Genomic DNA, 17,847 nt, shown 5'->3' on the forward strand with positions numbered 1-17,847 from the left:
CACAATTGCATGTTAGCATTTGCATGAATATTTATAAAATTTAATTTTTGATTGGCACCGTCGTCCTCGACGATTCCGGGACGGTTCTCCCTCGCAGTCGGGTGTCGCTTGATCCTTTGCCGACCACCCTGTCACAGTGTGGAATGGGGGAGGGGAGGAAAGCGGGAAACTCATGGGAGAGCAAAGCGACAGAACACGGTTGGGAAAACAAGTGCACCGAGCCTCGAGCCAGCGACAACCAGTGAGACATAACTGCCCGGAGAGATTTTATAATCGATTCTCACTACGTGCCCAGCTCGCTTTTCCACCTCCACTGCCTCGACCGCGCGCCGTCCGGTCCGGTCGGAAAAATCCCCGCCAGCCAAACCGGACCGACCGTGCATCTCGTGGAAAATGAAATGATAAAAACGCGTTGACTTTACAAACAAAAGAGAAACGTTGGAGGAACTAATTGAAGTGGAAATATAACGTACTACTACTACTACTACTACCGCCGTCAGTAACCCTCGACGAGCAAAGATGGAACGCGTGGAAGTGAGACTAGCAAAGCTGGCCGGCGGATTCAAAAGCACGTACGAGCTGTGTCGGCAGTGAAAATAACATTTACAGCTACAATCAAGTGACTTGATTAGTCATTTGACTGACTCCGATCTGAACGAGTGGCTAAGTGTACGGCTCATAAATAAAAAGTGGATTTATGCAGTGTGAATCCGTTTCCGTTTTTCCCGGGGGTTGAGCGAATTGAAATTTTATTTTCCCTCCGTTTCTTCGTTCGGAAGGAGATTCTTTTCAAACGTAATTTGTGTCGCGTAAAGGGAACACTTTACAGCGCCGTACGCTTGTCCAATGCTGAAGCTGTTCGGTTACCATCACAAACCGTAAATTAAATCGACAAGAGGGAAATCGATAATTAAGAACGTTAATTATGCTCCATTAACGCAATCGTTATATCGTAACATGGCTCGAGTATTGTGGAACAACACAGTAGGCGGTCGTAATTTGTGTTGTAAGCTCGGAAAATTCATTACAACCGATGACATCGCGAAGGAAGGCTAAATATGGTGCACTGAATTTTGGCATAGAGCTAGAAACATAACAACGCGAGGCCTAAAATAAGGGAGGAATGTGGGGTAGAGCTAAAACACGGAAGAAAATGTACAAGCTAATGGAAATATAATTTTGAATGCCAAATCGGGTAATGTAGTGGTACGTTTTCATACTATGAAATGAATGTGTTCTGTAAATGGACGCACTCTCCGTGAAATGGAAATGAAAAATGATGTCGAGCAATGTTTTCCACTGAAAGCTAATGAGTTTCCTCGCGAAACGTATGAAGCATTGTCGATTGTTAACAAAATTTGACTGTTCAAAATGGTTCAAATACGAAAGTATTCAATAAACAATCACTTTCGCTACCGTATGGAAGTTTGCAACAGTTGTGGTTCACCTTTTTCATTTTATGCCACAACAAACAGCCCATTTATGAGGGTTTTAGCACCAATTCTTAAGATGCCGCGTAATTAAATAGCTGGAAGAATGTTTCCTTTGTTGCGTTTTTTTAGTACGCAACACAAACAGGTTCATTAAACCGTACAAGACGATCGTTTAATCTTCGATTTCCACCTCCCTCAACCCCACCCCACCAGCACGTATTTGTTTGGCCAAATTTTATGCCGACGTCGTTATGTCGATCGCACACCACACGCTTGTGCTTGATGCATCTTTAGCGTCGTTCGTAAAAAACAAGTGCCCTCCACCGCGAATCGGTCCCCGTTGGCCATGTTGTTGGCAGTTAAATTTAACGTCACTTATCTGCCTCGTCGCCTGGTCAACAACAACGGGGCCAGGAATTGTTGCGCCAGAATTTGCGAAGGGGACAAGGAGTTCGAGTCTCGTGCTTCTTTATTTCCCCTCGCTTCGCGACGAGATCCGCGAGAACAAGGCCACGTTTAAATTAGGCTTCCACCCCGCGAAAAGTTGATGGACTATCGTAAACCCGTAAAGCCTGCCATTAAACGTACTGCGCCAACCTGCTGATGCCGGTCGTTACCGATCGGCGGTGGTGGGGGTCCCATGTCCCGATATCTAGACCCTCAGGGGGGGCACAACATTTGATGTCTTTTGCCTACTCGGCGGCCCACTCATCCCGAACCGAACCGTCGGGAGGGAGCGTTTCAATTATCGCGCACGCCAGCATATTTCATCTTTTACGGCCCCTAGGAGGTAAATCAGATTTAATGCATGCTCTCGTATGGGGCGTTCTTCTCAGCGCTGGTCCGCAGGAACTCCGAAAACCCGAAGAACTGCTGCGCCATTACCGGAGTCGCGGTTCCTCGTATGATCCCAGCCAGGATCCAGCGATCCAGCGATACGTTGTGGTTTATCAACCAATTGACATGATATGACCTCCCGAGTCCCCGTGCTTCCCCGTGCATAAAGCTCGCCCGAACGTCAGACAAACGCCCGCATAACGGGCGCCCGACTAATACCCAATTACGTTTGATTAGAACCGAGCGACCATTGGCACCCGGGAGGACTCTCTCTCTCTCGTTCTCTCTCGAGGCAGGCGTGTAGTAAAAAAGCCTCATTTGTTCCAAGAATAGTCACGGGCGACGCGGCTTCCATCTCGTCTGGGGGCCGAGGGCCCTAAAACTGATACCCAGATTCAATTTGTGCCCATCCAACCGTGACTCCCCGGGTTCGCTGTCGACGTGTGTTGTGACCGACCATTCGGGTGCAGAATTTCAATTAGAAGCGTGCCCACGCGCTCGTGTGCATTACTCCTACTTCTCGGGACGCAAGCTGGGGCGAGGATTTATGAAAATTAATTTAAAATTGTGTACAACAAGCCTTCACGGGATCGATGGAGCGACGATAAGAGCCAGATCCCGGGGACAGACCCGGTTTTCTCAGGACCACCGAACGAACGAACGACGGCACCCACACCTTCGAGAGCCCACAATATGGCCATTGTCCATCCTGATTATGTTCAATCTTTCTGAGCCATTTGCCTCCCCTGCCTCGTTCGCCATCTTTTATCTATGAGTCCCTGCCATGAAGAGTTGCATCGGTTGCATTAAATGCAAAAGGGTTTGCATGTTGTGTTGCAACGTCGGATTTTGGGATGGACCATGTTTAGTCTGCTCATGGGCCAAACTATCGATAATCCTTTGGAGTGGAGTGCGGAACTCAGCCAAAAACCTACGACTCCCATCACGAAACCGGAGCCGATTACGGCATGCATGCAAGTCTTTGCCTTTTTACGATCACAAACTTTCAACCATTCCCATGCATGTGCGAGCCTTTTGTCGAAAAGTCCTTAATCCACTCAAGCGCCAGCCGGCGAATGCTGCGAAAAACGAAACACGGCCGCTTTCCAACGCTGGACAAAACAAACAATTGACTAGATTAGATGCAAGCGATTTAGTATTTGGAAATAAGGCGAGCCCGTTTATCGGAAGACGGCCTAATCTGGGATTTGGGCAGATTTTTATATCCTAAGCCCCCCGATCGCCCCACCATCGGGTGGGAGACGGTGGGATGGGACTGTTAATTTTCCCGATGCTACGAGGCTTACCGGGCGAAGGATTTTCCAGCTTCCAAAGAACTCTCCGTGTGGAGCGGCGACTTTTTCCCGACACCTCCACGAAGGGCGCAGCTAAGCAGGCCTGGTCATTGCCGGCCTGCCGATTCCGTCAGGTGCACATAATCGGTTCAATGTTATCAATAATGCATTAAACCATTTGCAATCTGATTAATTATGCAGCTTACTCCATGCAGCTCCGGAACCGCTTTGGCTACTTTCTTCATTCGTTACGGATGGAGGGGGCCAGTTTAATGCCACCATGAAGGGATAGTTTAATTTTGCGTCCCGTTAAAGGTGGTGCGCTCTTAGGGTAGAATGATTATTTAATTTAGAATTGAATGGTTCATTCATTCGATTTCAACTTTGTTTCGATTCCATTAGCTGATATGCGATAGAATTAAATGCAGAATGAGTTTAGAGTATAGTTTTGTAGAATCTTACTTGTTTGGTTAAGTTACATAAAATCTGATATGCCATACTACACTTCTTTGATTTTCTTGTAATTAGAAATAGAAGTTAAACGTCAACTTACGAGAGAAAGTATCAGAGCAACCCTTGAATAGGAAAACCATCAAACGCAGAAACCGCAACGGACGTTGACACGCATCCCATCATAATGGACCCAGACACCTTCGACTACCCAACAAAGGGGGCTCGTGTCGACACGAATGCAAATAATCATTAAAATGTGTATTAAATAAATTAACAGATTCAACATACATAATTAATTCGCGTCAACAACAATGATGACGTGTTTCGCGCCAGCCCTAATTGACAAAACAAAAAACAAAAAACCGGTGGAACCTCTGATACGGCCCTGAAAAACCGAATCGATCCCGCATACGGTCGATTGAGCCGTGAAGCCGAATGTGCGGCTGGTGTGGGTGTGTGAATGACCTTGCCCACCGGGGGAACAAAGCGCCCGAGGGTTCAGGAACATTAATCATATGCGCGTCCCGAACACGGTGACAATCGACGCTCCCCATGTCCACTCAACAAGTGAACGTGAGAAGAAAATGAACTGTTTAAATTATGTTGCGACAAACAGAATGCCCTCCGTCCCCGTGTTCCCCGGCACACGGCTTTACTTTTTGGTCACACGGCGGCAAAACAAACAGCACAAAAACCACCACATTGGAAGGGCTGGGAAGGGAGGGGACACCTCCCATCATGAACGCAAATCGACCAGAGACCGCGCGGTGGATAAACACCATTTACCAGTATTGAAGAAATTTATTTCAATATTCAATTAGCCGATCGAATCGAATCGAAAGCTAGCGCGCGCGTTTGGTCGAACGGAAACGGAAATTCCCACCGGGACCATATTTAAAGCTATTTTATTCCGGCATGCGGATTAGGCTCGGCCAGCCAGGACCTAACCAAGGATAATAGAACGCAGGGTGAGGTCCATTTCATTAGTTTCGATTAAAAAGACGATCCGGTACGATTGGCTCTCTTTGAAGCACTCGAAAGCGGACAATGGCACTTAACTTTCGGTGTATTGGGAATGAATTCGATTTTGTGTGCTCATTTAAATAGGACCCCGATCTTTATAGTTTTAGCTTGTCACAATATTTATTTAAATCAATCAAGTCTTGTGCTTAACAGATTAAACAAAAACATATCTCGTCCAATCTGTGTGTTCCCGTTGTCTTGGTACGTCTTGCTTCCGCAAGATAAAGACTTGGCCGCTCCACCCCATGTTGAATAGTGATGTAGGTTTTCCGTTTCCGAGGAACGATGGAGTTCTGGAAGTTCTTACTGGCACCTTAATAAATAACCTCTCCGAATGTCACTAGAGCGTGCGTTTATCCCTTTGCGCCACCCGCTTTTTTCTGTACCGAAGAGAAAAGAAAAAGTGATCATTAGACGAGGACTTGAAGTGAAATGCGAACAAAGCGCCAATCCTTACCGATGGTGGCAGCAACTGAACATCGCTGGCAGAGCAAACCGTCTCCGGGTGCAGACCACTGCGCAGGTAGCAGACGCAATCGTTCGTCGTCTCGGTTCGCGAGAACTGATCGGCCAGCACGGCGGCCACGATCGAGATGAACTGCTTCTTCTCCTTGCCCGCCTTCTGCTGCGAGTAGTTCTGCAGCACGAAGAAGTTTCCTCCGGCACGCTCCACTCCGGTCACACCGACGACGTCGTCGTACTTGAGCGACTTCTTCATTTCCGCCGAACCGACGGTGCGCTTCTTGTCGTTCGTGTGATACACAACTCGTTCGTTAAAGCCTATCAAACGAGAGCCGAGAGGTGGTTAGAAAGAGAGGAAAATCTCGCGGTGAACAGTCTCAACTTACCGACAATCGATTTAACCTTCGACTGGTCCTTGGTGTTCGAAAGGCCGACATTCTTCAGCGGCGCTACAATGTTGAACAGGATGCCGCGGGCCTTAACGTTTGCCAATCCCAGCGCGGCACTGATAGCAGTTCCCTGTAGACAAAAACAAGAACACGTTAGCATCACTAGGAGGAACCACTTACATCATCAACTCCTACATACCGGTCGTGCATCCTCGAACGCTTCAGAACGGAAGAGCAGCACGGACTTGCTGGCCGTGGCACGGAACGGATAGGTGAAGGCACGACGGAGAGCGTACACCTCGGTGGTCGTGCCCAGGTTTTCCTTGGCAACTTCCCCGGCGACGTGCAGCTGCTCCAGGATGGCATCGACATCCGGGAACCCGGTGACCAGCGCCTTGCACTGCTTCGGTCCACTGCTGACGTCCACCTGACCCAACTTTCCAGTGTAGTCCAGTTTGCCACCGTTCGAGAACAGGCTGGTGTACTTGTTCGTCTTGCTGTAGCCAATGACGGCGATGTTGACGTCGGTCACACCGGTTGCCTTCAGTTCCTTGCGCAGGTCATTGATCGTAGCCTGCACCAGCTCACCGAGCAGCGTGCCGAGGGCCGTATCGACAACGAACACCACATCGGCCTTCTTCTGCGGAGCCTTCACCGAGAACCAGTCACCAACGTCGACCTGGTTGCCACCATCACCGACGCACTTCTCGCACTGGCTTGGCAGGGCGGTCGGGATGCCATACAGCCGGCAGCCAGACACGTACAACCGAGCGATGCCGCAAGCGGCCTCGTCAGCCTTCTCTCCGGCATCGTGAGCGGCATGGTTACAAGCCTCCTTGTAGCCGGTTTGGTCGCGCAGGTACGAGCACATCTTCAGGGACGATTCCGAACCGAAGAACTTGGCACAGGTCGGGTTGGAATGTTCGTGCGAATCGTGACCGTGATCGGCAACGGCTGCGCACGCTTGGCTCGTCTTGTAGGTGTTGGCAAAGTCGGTGGAAACGGTCGTAATCTTGCCGTCCGGAAGGGCTAGATCGTCGTACGGCTCGTAGTTGCCGTTGCCGAGCAGACCGCGCAGACGTCCAAGGTAGAAGCCGGACACGAAGAAGTGACACAGCTTCAGGTCGGTGGTACACATGACCTGCGCTCCGTACTTCGTACCCACGGTGACGGTGTAGTACCTGCGGAAGACGTACACGTCCTTCTGGTAAAGCGGGAGGTCCGATTCCTTGCCGTTGTACTTGACCACGGCCTTGCTGGTCAGCTCGACCGTCGAGTCCTTGTCCACGAGAGTCACCGACTTCAGGCGGCCCTTGTCCATGTCTGCGACGATGCTGAAGTTGCCATCGACAAAGTCCGACGCCAACAGGTACGAGCAGCTGCCCGGGAACGTGAAGTGTTTGTCGTCGAACGTGAAGAAGTGTCCACCGTCGGCAAGCTGGCCGTGCATGTGGAACAGCGGGACATTGGCGAACGGATTGAACGCATACAGGCGCAGCTGGTGGATGAGATCGCGCACCGAGTAGAACTTCTCGTTCTTGAAGAAGTTCCACGGGCTGAACTGAACGCTCGACACGTACGGTAGGAACTTGAAGGTGAAGAAGGACGTAAAGCTCTCGCTGCCTAGCGTTGGCTCGGCCAGCTGCAGGTTCACATTCGAGATGAGTCGCTCCACCGCCTGGTGCAGCACCTTCACGAAGCTCACGAACAGCTTCTTCAGCTCTTCGACATCGTTGACAGGCTTGTTTTCGAGCTTGTTGCTCACGTACTGGTTGATGGCCGTGGTCAACTCCTGCACCTCCGGCACCGGGTACAGTGCCTCGACCAGCGTCAGCAGTTCCCTCAGAAGCTGGTACGCGTACCGATCGGCACCATCGAAGTATTCCTGGAACATTTCCTTGACCACCTTGAACTCGTCGAACGACTCGAAGTACTCTTGGACCAGCTTGTACAGATCCTTGAGCTCCTTCTCGAGCACCTGGACAGCCTTGCTGAAGGTTTGTGCGAACGTCTTGAATAGCTCCGAAACGTTGTTGGCGATCTTGTTGAAGTCCTCCTCGAACACCTTCAGCGCCTTGACGGTACGCTCGAACACAGCCATCAGCAGCTTCACGGTTTCCTCGTAGATGTTGAAGAAGATGGCCTCCACCTTCGTCGACAGTTCCTGCAACGCCGGCAGCACCTTCGTGTTGAAAGTTTCCATCAGCTGTCCAAACACATCCGTTACGATGGCCGTCACCTTGCGGAGCGTCTCGATGTACACTTGCGAAAGTTGACCGAACACTTCGCTCAACGCTTGGAACACCTTCGCAACCTGGTTGACAAACTCTGCCAACGTCGGGTCACTCATGACGTCCTGCTGGAGCTTCTGCAACTGTGCGGCATAGCTTTGCTGGAACTTGCCAAAGTCGGGCAGTGCGTCTACCACCTTCGACGAAAGTGTAGACACATCCTGCGTGAGCTTGCCATAGCGCTGAGTCACGTCATCCTTCACCACGGCAAAGTCCGCCTGCAGTTGCTTGTTCAGAGACTGCAGGAACAGTTTAGCGTTCGCTTCATCAACCTTGTACTCGGTGGACAGGAAGTGGCTCGCATCGAGGGTCACCTTAGCGTTCAGCAGCGGCTTGCCTTCTCCGACAACGTTCAGCACGACGGCCTTGTCCACTCCGAAAGTACCATCGGCGCTGAAGAACTGATCCTGCTTGAACGAGAACTTAGCCGACGAAAGTCCGTTCAGCTGCGACTCGAACACGACCGGACGGTTTGGCACAAACTTGAACGTGGAAGTGAAATCTCCGCGGTACTTCTTCGCGTCGTACGATCCGTGGGCACGGACAAAGTCATCTCCGAAGCGCGTCAGCAGGAAATCGAATGCCTCCGGGCTGCCGAAGAAGTAGCTTCCGAAGGTGTATCCCTGGAAGGGCAGCGTCAGCGATCCAGCAGCGCTTGCTTGGCGATTGGCAAGAGACAGTGCGTAGTGACCGTTGAAGCCACAGTTCAATCCCAGACCCTTGCTGCTCACGCTTGCATCGGTCGTGATGTTGAAGCCCTTGTACGACAGGTCGCTGTTGGCGTAACGCACGCTGGCAACCAGCTTATCGGCCGCCTTCTTGAACACGTCAAACTCGACGGATCCATCAGCCGTCTGCTTGTCACCGTCCAGGCTACCCTTGGCACGGATCGCCAGTCCCTTGATGGTCGGATGCGAGAACGTCAGCGCACCGTCGGCCGAAACTCCAGCCGATCCGAGCATCTTGGTCTCACCGCGCATCGCAAACGTGGCCTTGTTGTTCGGTTCGTTCTTCTTGTCCAGGTAAACCGAGACACTACCATCGAACAGACCGAACTTCTCCTTGGGTAGCGTCAGCAAACCCTCCACGGCAATGGTTCGCGTTGGCAGGATCAAACTGGCACCAGCCGATGTCGGATGCACGTAGAACAGGTACTGGTACTTGGGCTGATTCTTTTCCTTCAGCTGCACGTCGGTCGTGTGGTCAAACTTGAATCCATTCGCGCTGGTCTTTGCAGACAGGCCAAACTCGTGCTCGTACTGTTGTACTTCGACCGAAACAAGAGCCTCATGGTTGAAGGCTCCCGCGTTACGTTCCAACTTCGAAAGGATCTCCAGTTTGGTACACTTTTTCTTCTCATCACACACGCTCGTCTTGAGCCTGAAGTCATTTGGCTGGACACGTACCTCATGAGTTGCCGAAATCTTACCAACGGACGCCGTTAGCGATCCCGAGAATCCGGAGTCCGCAAGCTTCTCGCGAACCAGCTTGAACGTGGCGGTCTGCTGCTTGTCGTACAGCTTCACGTTACCCTGGCCTTCGATGACGGTTGCCTTGCCCTGTTCCTTCACCGAGTAATCGGCGTATCCACTTAGAATGTCCTTGCCACCTTCCGAGGCGCGGAAGTTGACACCCTTTCCGTTCGAGCCCGGCTTGGCGTTCACCTCCACCGAGAACTTGTTCGTTTTCAGCATCGGTGCGTCACCGTACAGCTTAAAGTAGAACGTCTGATAGCTGTCAAAGTTGGCCTCCACGTTTGCTTCCATGTCAAAGTTCGCCAGGTTCTGAACCTTTGCGTCAGCCTTGAACGCGCTGTGGCCGAGAGTCTTGTAGCTGCCGGAAACCTTCACCGTCTTATCTGGGTATGCGAGCGTAAAGTCCACCGATGGGTTCGACTCGCTCAAGACGACGGCGTTCTCCACGCTGAACTTCTTGCCATCAGCCGTCACCTGGAGCTTGGTGTTGTATGCGCTAACGGCCGACTTGGCGTGCTTGAAGGTAACATCTACGCTACGCACATTCTCAAAGTCCGATTTCAGTGTAACATGCACCTGCACATCATCCGACGACGGAGCCTTCGCGGAACCGGTGAACTCAAAGTTCTTGCCCTGACCGTACGCCACCTTCAGCGCGCCGTTGGCAGAGAATGGGCCATCTTCCTTGCCATCGTAGGTGTATGAGCCTTCGGCGGCGATCGGATCCACGTTCGGGAAGTTCAGGTTAAGTTTGCCGTTACCGCGGTTGAAGTTACCCTTGGCCTGGGTTGCAACCGACGCCTTTTGTCCATTGTAATCTAGGGAACCGTTGTACTCGAAATCGTACACACCATCGTCGGTCTCCGGTTGGAGGTACTTGCCGTTCGATACAGCACCCAACTTTACCGAAGGAGCGGTCACGTCCACCTTCAGCTCATGGCTAGCCGGCTTACCGTGTCCTCCAGTGTGGTATCCTCCGACAAGGTTCAGCCCAAAGTCCGCACCATACTTGCTGTCCACGTGGTACTTGGCATGGTGTTCGCAGTACTCATCGACGACCACAGCTACCTCGGCCACCTGCGGCAGCAGGCTTCCGGATACCTTCAAAGAACCAGCGGCCGAGCGGTAGCTTCCAGCCGGGACATGCTTCAGTCCAACGTCCAACAGCAGCGTCTTTCCGTCAAGATCGGTGTACTTCACGTTGTGAGTAGCGTCGAAAAGCTTAGCCTTGAAGTTGCCATCCTTAAGCTCGCCGGTGTACGCAACCGTACGTTGCTTGCCACCCGGCTGCTTGTCGAACACGTTGGCCACCATCTTGCCGAACTTCTTCTCGTCTTTCGTCGAAACGTCACGCTTGAAGTCACCGCCGAACTGACGTCCGGTTGGGAGCACCAGGTTGAACTTGGTAGTGAACGTACCATCGACCGGTTTCGGGTTACCCTGGCCTTGCACATTGAACTCGTACTTCTCCGAGAACACCTCCACCTTATTCTTGCTGTCGAAGCTGGTCTGCGTAGCCTTGTTCTTGGTTTCGAAGTGAACCTTCTTGCTATTGTCCTTCTCAAAGTCGTAGTACAAGTCGACCGAAACGTCATACACCGGAGCGCTGACCTTGAACTTGGTGTCGAGCTTCACCTTCCGGTCCTGCTTCTGGAAGTTGACCACCGCAAACAGTTCACCCTGGCCCTTGGTGGACTTCAGTTCACCGTTTCCATCGAAAAAGTCTTTCACCACAAACTGAAAAAGAAAAGTTGTCATTTTACATTGAAATATTTGTGACGGATGGTCCGTTTCTTCTTTCACCTACCGAGAACTTGCCGTTGGGATCGTTTCCACGCTCCAGCTTGAAGTCGTAGGTCGCGAACTCGGCCTTATCAACCAAAACCTTGGCATTCGAGACGACGTTTGCGGCAGAGAACTGAACCGTCAGAGAGAGCCTATTGTAGAAAATGTGTGTTATAGATCATCCACTTTAACACCTCATCAGGTTGACTTACTTGTATGGTGAAGCCTTCTCAACAGCAACCAATGTTCCGTCCAAGTTGAGCTCGCCATCCTGGGTCGAGAAGCGGTTCGTGACGGCACCGTTCAATTCAAGCTTGGTTCCAGTGCTGGCAGTCAGGCGGTTGCTGAAGCGACTCTTGTTCTGCTCCACCACTCGCTTCGAGAAGACCTTGAAGAAATGCTTGTTCAGCGATGCTCCCACCTGCACATCGTAGTCTCCGGCCGATTTTTCGTTGTACTTCGCGTCCACATTGGCGGCAATCTTGTACTTATCATAGCCGTACTCTCCGTCCAGGAAGAACTTATTCTTGTTCGTGGCAAAGTCCAGTCGGACCAGCTGCTTCGGTAGCTGCAGCTTGTTGTACAACTTCAACGACTCCAGTCCCTTGGCTTCCGGCTTGAGGGTAAACTCGGCCAGCTGGCTCAGTTCGTACTTGTTCGAGGGATTGTTGAAATCCTTTCCGCTCGCGAACGAGAAGAGGTTCTTGAAGGAATTTTCCGTGTACGCAAGCTCCAGGTTCACCTTGAAGTTTTTGTTGGCATCGCTGGGAGTCTTCTTCTCAAGGTCCAGCTTGACATGCTTCAGATCAAAGTCCAGGTGACCCAGCACGTTGTTCTTCGTGTCACCGACGGTCACGTCGACGTCAGCGTCGTAGCTACGCTCACCGTTCGATACGACGTGCCCATTGATGGTGGTCTTCGGGGCGTACGGACTGTTCCATTCAATGTTCTGCAGAAGGTACTTGCGCTTGTCGCCACCCAAGGTTTCGACCACAATTTTACCCGTCGTCTGAACCAACTTGGAAACCTGAGCGTCACCACTCGGCGAGCGGATGGTGAAGATCGGTACGTACTCTTCACGGCCACCCTTTGAGCCCCGCTCGAAGCCAACCTTAGCCAGGTACTCTTCCATGCCATTGTGCGCCAGAGCGTACAGGGCCACTTCTTTGTCGTTGTAGTTGGCTCCCAGCTGGAAGTCAAGCTTGCGGAACGGCGAATCGAGCGTCGCCTTAACATACAGATCACCGCCGGTCACTCCCTCCAAGAGGAGGCTTGTCGCGCGCTTCGTTTGCGTTCCGGGGGTATCGAAGCTCATCTGCAGCGTCACATGACGGGGGTTGGAGTTGTCAAACTTTCCGGAGAACTGGAACTTCGGTTCAACTTCCAGGTAAGCCTCGAAGACTTCCTCCTGGCCTTGGACTTTGTGAGCCGCACAAACGGTCACACCGATGACGTTGTAAAGGTTGTCGAAGCATTCGCTGAATTTGGTTCCAGCGTCGTTGCGCTTGGCGGGGAGGACGATGAGTGGGTTGCCACGCTCGCGGGTGATAATCACTTCGCGGAAGGTGACAGAAACCAGTTCCTGCTTGGTTTGAAGCGAGTCCACGGTCAGGTCGTAAGCGGTAGCTCCGTGAAGAGCGAACTTGACCGCTGCTCCGGCAGAGGAATGACCCGAAGCGGCCACCTGCATACCGGTCAGCACGTTGAACGCATCGACGCTAAGAGTTCCCGTCACTTCGAAGCTACCGCTGGGTTGCAGCTTCACGTTGAACTTGGCATTGGTGTAGTCCTGGACCAACGCCTTCAGGTCAACCTCGACGGCGGCATCAAGACGGGCTACAGCTGCACCCTGGGCCGACAGTTTTAGTGGCAAACCGACAGCAGTGGTGTAAACGAGATCGGTATCCAAGAACAGAGCATGGTGCTCGAACGTACGCTCGAACTTCTTTGCGCCCTCAACCAGCTTATCGAACAGCTCCAGCGCCTTCTCGAGGAACTGTTCCGGATTGGTAGGCAGATTCTCACCCGTGCTCAAGAAGAACAGCTCCGATCCGAAGACCTTCACCGTCAGATCGAAGTTGAAGTCCTGCAGTGCATCGTTGTGCAAGTTGACATTCCTCGCCAGTGCACGAACATCCTCGCGGATGCCACGGCGGAAGCGTGCCTTAGCACTTTCCGACATCTTCTGGTACTGCTGGAACAAGGTGTCGTATGCCGTTTGCAGGTCCATGCCGGTGAAAAATCCCTTCGGGCCAAAGTAGTGCTCGACCAGGCGCTCCAGGTTGTCCTGACGACCCTCCAGCTCGAACACGTTCACTCCATTTCCGAACACCTCGGCCGTAAAGTTCACTGCCACCGATTTCGGCAGGAAGCTCTTCTGCGAGAAGATCACGCTAGTATCCGCACTAGCACCGACGCCAAGTGACTCGACGGCGTAAGATAACTCACGGTTGAACGAGTATCGGCGCACATCGAAGGGGAACTTGTTGGAGGTACGAATCTTGCCAAAGTGTTGCCGTGCTGCTTCACGCGTCGGATCAACCGAAGAGCGCAGGCTGGCCAGATGCGACGTGATGAACGAACCAACCTGGTACACCTTCTCGCTGTCCAGCAGGGTCTTGAACTCGTTGGCTACGTTGGCCGACGGGCACTCCACCAGCGACAGGTAAGCGTGAATGCGGATTTCCGAGTCCTCGTTCGTGTTCTTTAGAGTGGCGAGAGCCGAGTTGACCACCTTCTTGTTGCAGGAAGCAGCCGGCAATGCCTGGAGAGCCGCAACACGCACTCGAGACGAGGCTTCCGGACCCGTGCACTGAACAACCTTATCCAGCAGAGGTGCAACCAAATTGTTCGAGTTGCGTACACCCTTAAGCACGGCTACGAGCACGTCCTCTTGGGAACGCGTGCCTGCTTGGCACTTGCCCAGTTTGGAGGCAAACTTGTTCGAAATTTCCTTCACGTCCGCCGACTGGCATCCGTGCTTCTGGCAGTACTTACTCACCAGCGAACCCACACTCAGGTAGGCCTCACGCGGTGGGTTACCTTCCAGCAGCTTGTTCACGGCCTTCAAGGCACTGTGCGTCATCGAGTCAACCAGATTGAGCGATACGAAGGCCAACTTCACCTCCTGTGCGTCGGTGATTTCCTTGTTCTTGTACAGCTGCGTGATAGCCTCGACGGCATCGCCAGTTCCTACGCGGAACAGCGAGTCCAGGTAGACCTTGCGGGTCAAATCCTTGTTCGAGTGGACGCTACCAGCCTTGACCTGGTTGTACAGCGCCAACAGATCCTCCTTCTTCGAGTAACGCATCAGCTGGATCAACTCGACGAACAAGTTGGCCGTTTTCTTGCCCACATTTCCATTGGTGTACGACTCGACGGTCTGGCGGAGTTCCTGCTTGATGTTGGCCAAGTTGCTCGTTGGCTGTTGGTCCGGATTTTCGAAAATGATCGAACGCGGCTCGTTGCCGGCAGCCGGTGCGGCGCCAGCTTTGCTGCCCTTCAGTGTCAGCTTCGTCGTTACCTTGGCCGTCACTCCGACCTTATCCTTCAGGTAGGGTAGGTACTGGTACTCCTCACCCAGCTTGACCGAGTTGAGCAGGCCATCCTTGAACGTCTGCTGGTTGTTGTAGAAGCTCTGCAGCAGTGGAGTAGTCTTAATGCCAGCCTTGCTGTTGACAATGCGTGTCACGAAGCTGTTCGACAGTGACTCACGGTACGCGCAGTTGCTAAGGTCGCGGCTCTTGTCCACAACGGTTGCACCGTCAGCCGTGTAGCTTGAGAAAGACGTCTGGCATACGCCAAACACGTCCGTCTCGGTGCTCTTCTCCTGGGCCGATTGGAACAGCGAGATCAAACCACGCTTCACGTTCACCGAGAAGTCGGTGTCGTCCGCCTCGGTACAGATCTCCGGCAGGAGTTCATCGTTGGACAGGGTGAACCGAACCGGTTTGCTGATCTCCGCACCGAAAGCAGTTTTCTTGCCATCCGGAGCAAAGGACGTCAGCGAGACCACCTTCAGAGTGTACTGGCAGTTGTCTCCGGCGTACAGCTCAACCTTGCCTTCTACCTTGAGCGTTGTCTGCTTGTCGGCGGCCTTGTCCGCTTGCTGAATCTGCACGAAGCTGTCCACATCGTAGCTGTACACGGTGCCGGGCTTGAAGCTGTACTTGGTAGATTTGTTCGCTAAAAGCAAAATCAGAAAAAAGGCAACGGTGCCACGTCAGTGATAAAGTTTAAACTCTATTTCATCATCCTCTTTAATACTTACGTGTCGGGCAGCCGGATTTGCACGAAGCTGTTGCAAGAAGAACGAAAGACGAGAGACGGAAAACATTAGCAGGTCTTAGGTTATCGCTTCATTTGTGTTATATAATTAGCCAGCTGCCAACCACGGTTCCTTACACATCGGAGTGTGTATTGCCACACACAGCTCCTACTACCATGTGCTATCTGTTATTATTTTTGAACTCCCTGCCACGATCGTTGGAAAGGTCATCGGCGCCTACATAGATTAGGTAAAGTGCACACTCAGCATCGGGCCCAGCCCTGACGTTTTTGCTGATAGCTGACGCTAAGCCTGTCCATTCCCGTTCTCGGAAGCCAACGTTCAAAGCATGGAGCGACACTCTCACTGAACCTCACGATCCTGAACTTGACATTGAACAAAAACAGTACCAACCAGGTCCTAAGAGAGGGCGAGCCGGTTGTTATCAGTCATTCACCGTATGCCGTTGATTGTACTCAAGCTAACATCCAGCATGCCAGCCTCTTATGGACCTTTTGCACTTTGGCTATCATCCTTCAGTTCTCTATGATTGCCAAATCTATCCTGTTATTTTTAGCCTGTAATTTAGTTTAATGTACTTCCAACATTCAAATTGAACAACAGAGTGTGTAAGTAAAGCAAATTTTTTAAATTGAAAATGTTAGTACAGTTCATTCGTCATTGATATGTGAACTATCTGAAAATCTAAAAGTGTTTATAAATTTGATCGTTATCAGCAGATTATACGGAGAGCGAAGTTCGAATGGAATTCTCTAGAATTGACCTATCTAGTAAACAGTTCCAGCCTTAATTTGACCTATAGATCAAATGGAAGCTGCAAAGCTGTTGTGAGTCTAGTGAATGTTGTTAAAACGTGAAACTGTAAGCAATCTATCACATGTTTTATAAATCTTTTAAAAATATTTATTTAACTGGCAAATGCAAAATATTTGTGAATTCTGAATTGACGCATAAAAGGCAATAAGTCAAAGTAGGCAAAGATCGCGTTATTGCCTTCTCTAGAAAGTTCGATGGATCGTGGAGTGACTCAATTTAGTTTCTCACCGACTTAGAAATGCTTCCCATGGTATTCACGGACCTGCCGACAAACACAACTTATCGGACCGTTAATTCAATTCATTGATATGCATGAAAACAAAGCCCTGTCAATCTTAATTAAGTGACCTGCAAGAGTGGAGCGTGATTTGGTTGTTTTGTCTGTCAGTTGGACGAGAAAAGTTTGCGGTGAACAACGTTTCACTGTGATTTCATGCGGGTGAAATTAACCATTTCGTTAATCATCTCAGTACTCCGAGGGCGAACCGATGCTAAGCTTACTGCTCTTTTTCTATCTTCCCTTCGTATGTACATTTCGGGCAAAGTGTTCCTTGAGCTCGTCACAGGCGTCGGAGTGAACGCATCGAGAAACCGTCCATTAAAATTTATTGTCTAAATTATTTCAAATTGTTTTTTCCTCGCACTTTCCGCGCCACCCTCTGAGTACATTGGTCGCCCGTTTGGTAAAAGGTGGGCTAGCTTCAAAGTCCCGACCCGAGGCAGTTGGTCACGAATCTTTCACATACCTGCAAAAACACTTTGGAACAGCACTAGCGACACCAGGAAGCCCCAAAGCAGGCTCCGTCCGCTCGAGACCCACATCTTGCGGGCCGTTAGATCGTGCACTTTCACGCACGAGCACTCACGCAACACACGCACTAGAGCTCGAACTCGGCGGAACTCGTCCAAACATCCACTGGATAGCACTCGGGGGGGTGAAGATGAAAGTCCGTCCGGCGAGAGACGGTTCACTTTCACGGTTTCACGTACGCAGTCACAGTCACTCGATCGTTTGTGTCACCGGCGATCCCGGGCGGGCCTCAGGACGGGAATAACGGACCACGGCCAGGGTTGCCTGATTTTATAGAATTTCTCCCGGGGCACACGTACGCACGTGCACACATACACACGATCATGTTGGATGCGGATGAGCACTACACATAAGCCACTGGTGACTGATAACGTTTTTGGCCGACGATCGCCACCGACTCCGGAGTTCGGAGCATCGCGTACCAACACTAGCATCTCGCTGTAGCACCGCTGATCCCGTTCGCGTCCTCCTCTTCAGCGAGGGGAACGA

At 51.5% G+C, this 17,847-nt stretch overlaps 1 protein-coding gene across 1 annotated transcript; it reads right to left on the minus strand.

Moving 5' to 3' along the window:
- Positions 1–5,153: 5,153 nt before the first annotated feature.
- LOC131283973 (apolipophorins) lies at positions 5,154–17,369 on the minus strand. Its single transcript, XM_058312821.1, has 8 exons — positions 17,294–17,369; positions 15,714–15,740; positions 11,656–15,628; positions 11,466–11,595; positions 6,092–11,395; positions 5,890–6,022; positions 5,499–5,821; positions 5,154–5,421 (listed from the first exon to the last, which is right to left on the minus strand). The coding sequence occupies exons 1-8, from the start codon at positions 17,367–17,369 to the stop codon at positions 5,395–5,397; spliced, it is 9,993 nt and encodes a 3,330-aa protein (XP_058168804.1). The 3' UTR covers positions 5,154–5,394.
- Between the last annotated feature and the right edge of the window lie 478 nt (positions 17,370–17,847).

The sequence above is a fragment of the Anopheles ziemanni genome, chromosome 3 (genome assembly GCF_943734765.1).
Source record: "Anopheles ziemanni chromosome 3, idAnoZiCoDA_A2_x.2, whole genome shotgun sequence".
Taxonomy (NCBI): domain Eukaryota; kingdom Metazoa; phylum Arthropoda; class Insecta; order Diptera; family Culicidae; genus Anopheles; species Anopheles ziemanni.